This window comes from Diabrotica virgifera, chromosome 3, assembly GCF_917563875.1.
Source record: "Diabrotica virgifera virgifera chromosome 3, PGI_DIABVI_V3a".
Lineage (NCBI taxonomy): Eukaryota > Metazoa > Arthropoda > Insecta > Coleoptera > Chrysomelidae > Diabrotica > Diabrotica virgifera.
In genome coordinates this window covers 270,420,103-270,424,832 of record NC_065445.1, presented here as the reverse complement: position 1 = coordinate 270,424,832, position 4,730 = coordinate 270,420,103, and the positions used below count along the sequence as shown (strand labels likewise).

At 31.8% G+C, this 4,730-nt stretch overlaps 1 protein-coding gene across 1 annotated transcript; it reads right to left on the bottom strand.

Annotated features, from left to right (window-relative positions):
• Positions 1–959: 959 nt before the first annotated feature.
• LOC126882748 (uncharacterized) lies at positions 960–2,894 on the bottom strand. The gene has a single exon (XM_050647739.1). It carries the CDS (start codon positions 2,892–2,894, stop codon positions 960–962), a length of 1,935 nt encoding a protein of 644 aa, XP_050503696.1.
• Positions 2,895–4,730: the final 1,836 nt, after the last annotated feature.

Genomic DNA, 4,730 nt, shown 5'->3' with positions numbered 1-4,730 from the left:
CAAAATTGTCATAAGAGTAACAGTTTATATAGTCGACTTCACGCTTTAACTGCGTTTTGTGAAATTTCTCCAGATACTTTGTTAAGTCAAGCTTTGAATGAATATGTATGGTATTATAGCAATAAAGTTGTAAATGATTTGGATAGTTGTGAATAAATAATATTAATAAATATGTTGTCTTTTATTTTTACCTAATATAAATAAAACAAACAAAAATTAAGATTAAACAATTTTATTAATAAAAATTACATTATACAATGGATAATATTTTTTATATACAATTTACAAAAACTTTGCGATAAGTGATCTTTTCTTTTTTTTTAAGTAACCATATACTGCGCAAAAAGAAGAAAATTATTTATGCATTGAGCATCTACATTGAAAGGACCAAGTTGTATCAAACAAGACGTGATCAAACGAATTTTGACACCAATTATCTGTTAAATCATACAAATATTTTATTTCATATTCATGATATTCATTCCAATTAAGAACCTGTTCATAACCATAACATTTATTTTTTGATTTAAGTACGTTTCGGAAAAGTTTGAAACAGCTAAAACAAAAGTTTAAAGCAATAGCATCTGCTACAAATGCAGAAAAACAAACACAATACATATTAAGTTCTTTCTCTTTATAATAATTTGACTCACAAAGATGATTTCTTTCTGCTTCGTTTTCACGTTTTGTTTGTTCAAAATCTATTTGATCACATATTTGTATTTTATGCAAATAATCAGTTTCATATAATTTTCGAAAGCGATAAATACTATAATTATTACAAATTTCTACAGTAAGGCTCCACGGCAGTGGTGACATCTCAACAAATTCAGTTATGTTCAAGATATTTTCACAAATAGTTTTTATAGATTGTGTGCGTAATGTTGTTACCATCTTTTCTTTTGCTGTATTTCTGCAACAACAACAACAAATAAATGTTTAGTGATGACACTGCCGTTTTATGTATTATAATGCCCCCACGGAAGCGTATTAAATGATTTTGGTATTAAGTACCGCTTGTCGTCATAAGGACTTAGAGCCGTTTTGGATTGTTCGATGCTAAATACTGAATGTTGATATGACCGAATACATCTTTGGCTTGCGTTTTGAATTTTGAATTCTTTAAGACATTTTTCATAGTCTTCGTACGTAATTTTATTTCGAACGACATTATATTTCACTCCTTTTGCCTTTTTGGTTATTCCCAAATTGCTTACGTCGCTTTCAATTCTCTCTTTGTTTAGTTGTTTTCGTTCCAGGCGTTGTCTTTCTTTTTCCCTCTCCACGTCTGTTATTTGCATTTTAAATGTGTACATTTTTGATCTTAGCCCAATAAAATGTGTAATTATTTTCCCATTTGCCTCATCCTTCATTAATCCAGGGATTTTTTTATTTAATCGTTCTATGTCATATGGGTTATTTTCGGCGTAGTCGGAGGTATCGAATTTGCTTGGATATGCTTTTAAAACCTCTCTATATGCATCTGAACATTGCAGTTCATAAATAAAGCTGTCTGTGTCCATGTACAGCAATGAACAGTTTTCTTCTCCCATCGTTGGAAGCATAAAGTTATAATGAAAATCGTACATACATAATTTGGATATATCAAGGATTGCTGCGCCTATATACAGGGGTTTATTAAAGCATACTTCTGATTTTTTCAGTTCGATAGCCACCAAATTCTCATGAAAGATCGTTCGACTATGAAATCGACTACTTGCAATCAAATTTTTAGCTCCGTACCTTCCATGCCATTTTTTACATAATTTTACGATACGATGACGTCTTATGTTCTCCATTGTCTTACCGAACACAGCATTATTCATTAATTTAAAGAGATTTTTTTCGAAGCTACTTGTGGCTGCTGTTCGTAAGTTGGTATTTAACTCAATATATGGTCGCAGCCACGCAGATTGTTTAAATTTCAACACTCTGTGTATCTTTGTTAAAATTAAACCGTTCTCTAATGCCTGTTTAAGATTTCTATAATGAATAATATATTTTGTTTTGTGATATAAGGTTGGTATTAACTTTGGCAATTTTGAACCGGGCGGAATGCGGTGTTCGGCAGCAAATGGAAAATCTTTGTGTTTATCATGCAATTCGCGTGGATACTCCAAGTCAACTTGGAAAAAATAGCCCTCTTTCGCATCATTTGGTATTGACATAATATCAATATGACCTTCGGGAAGATTAGTGGATTTTGATGCAACACCAAATTTGGTACCATCTTCAATCCATTTGAATCCTCCTATTGGTAAAGCCTCACTCATGGCCCAGCCATACAGATTATTCACGTCTAAATACATGATGTATTTAGAGGGTTGTGTGGGGTCATACGTCGACATGTATTTGTTGTTGGCCTCCGAATACCTGTTGCTGCAAACAGATATTCCGCCTCTTATGGCTTTTTCCATGAACAAAATCATATCCACATCTTTTAGCAATTCTAATTTACATTTTGTGTATCTCAGCATACAATCCCACGTGTATCCTGGCATGGTATAATACCAAGCAGGATCTAGTTTATACGTGTCTCGACATTTTTGTCGAAACTGCTCAAACACATCAGCCAGCAGCAGAATATCTGTTTTCAAATACAAATCGCTGTATTCACCCAAATTTTTACAATTAAATTTATTCCAAACATTCTGCGCATGAGCATACTTCTCTTCACTAATATATTCATTATTTAGCTTATTATAAAAATGCCTAATGTTGGGTAAAGAAGTTTCATCTAATTTTTCCACGCTATCGATATAATCGTAACAAAATACTCCTTTACAAGTTAACAAATTGAATGTATCATCATCTAAATTACTAAATTCTCGTTTTAAAATCTTCTTTTCCGATGTGTCTAAAATTGATGCTAATTCGTCGAGTGAAGCTCCCATAAATCTTAGTGAATCAATAAATCGTAATTTAATTTGATGTTCGTCAGAGTGTAATGTAAATGAAATATATTTTTCTTTATTAATTGGAAGTAGACTCAAGTGCCCATGTTTGCATAAATCAATAATCATAAAATGCGAATCGTAACCACTAAAATTGTGAAAAACCACGGGAACAACAAATAATTTTTTAAAGTTCAAATTACATGCTTGGTGTGCAAATCCACGTACCTCTCCGGTAAAATGGTTGTGATCTACTACAATTGTATCTGTAGCCAAAAAGCGTTTCTCACAAATATGACAAACAGTCGCTCCATTTGTATTAGTCTTTTCGGCTATAGGTATAATTGTTTTCAACTTGGAATTTACAAATTTGGAAATTTCAGCCATTTCTTTTGCAAACCACTCCATGCAATTTTCACCTCTATAGCTCTTAAAATAAGATAAACTGTCATCGTAAGCACATTTAAAATAATAACCTGCACTAAAAGGTACATGTTTCTGATATTTTGCTGTTTTACTCAATTTGACATTGGAATCCGTAAAATTATGTAATTGGCATTCAAAATCGGCATAAACTATAAACGGAGTTGTTTGTTTGTACGTAAAATTGCGAAAACCCACATGATCATATTTAGGAACAGTCATTTTGCATTTATTCATATCCGAACACATTTCTTCATGCTCTGCTAGTTTGATTTCACTGCTAAAGTGGTTTAAACAACGATCGCAAATATATTTTTTACTTTTGCTCTTATTCACTTGTGACTGTACTAATTTTCCCAAATCTTTAATCCAACAATAATGAAAACGTATTTCCGTCTGATCGTCATCTTCTGGAGGAGCATCGTAATCATTTAATTTTGGAAAATATTTATCTTGCACAAGAAGCAAATTAACATGCTTTTCCAACTTTGTTGGTGTCAGTCTGGCAGGTACTACTTCGTAAAATTGTTTGTCCTTAACTATATTTAATTCTAATACGAAAACATTGACTGATATGGCGTTTAGTTTTTCGAATTTTGAAATTTGATTTAATGGCATTGGGCTTTCTAATTTGTCCGTTTGAAAAATAGTAGAATAATGTGGATATTTGGATACTCTTTGAGCATCTTTGTTAGCAGGATACAAAGCACTAACTATTGACCAATAAAAGCATGCTTGATCAAAATTACGAACATTGATACAAGCCTTTTTATTACTAATCTCTTTTGGCAAGTCAATGAAGGACGAACCGTTTCCTATGTCCACTCTATTAATATTAACCTCTAATGAAATTACTTTAGACAGCGCGGCTCCTGAATCTTTTTCTGCAAATTCGGACAGCTTTGTATAAATTTTATCTTTAACATTTTCACGAAACCAAAGATGTAAATCGGTCGATGTATCTATAATAGCATTTTTCGTATTAAAATATTTTAAATCTACACTTTCACTATCACTTGATTTTTTAATGAACTCCCCGCAAAATGCAGTATTGACTTTAAGTATTCTATGTGTTTTCAAAATAATTTTAATTTTGTTGCTAAAAACAGTATAAGCATCCTCTAAAAATTGGCCAATGTCCTTATGAGTTAAATTTACTATTACACCGGTTTTAATTCGACTGGCAAAACACGACATAACATTTTCCCATTTAACTCTATTGCGTAATTTTGAACTAAACCCCATCCCAACATGTTTATTATTGAAATTTAAAATAATTTGTCTAAAATGCTTAAAATGACCTATGTTAGTTTGCAATTTTCTAACTGTTCCAATGGGTAGCTTATTGTTTTTAATAACTTTATTGCATCTCCAAATTTGACTATTTACACGTCTTGTCCACACTTTACGGTC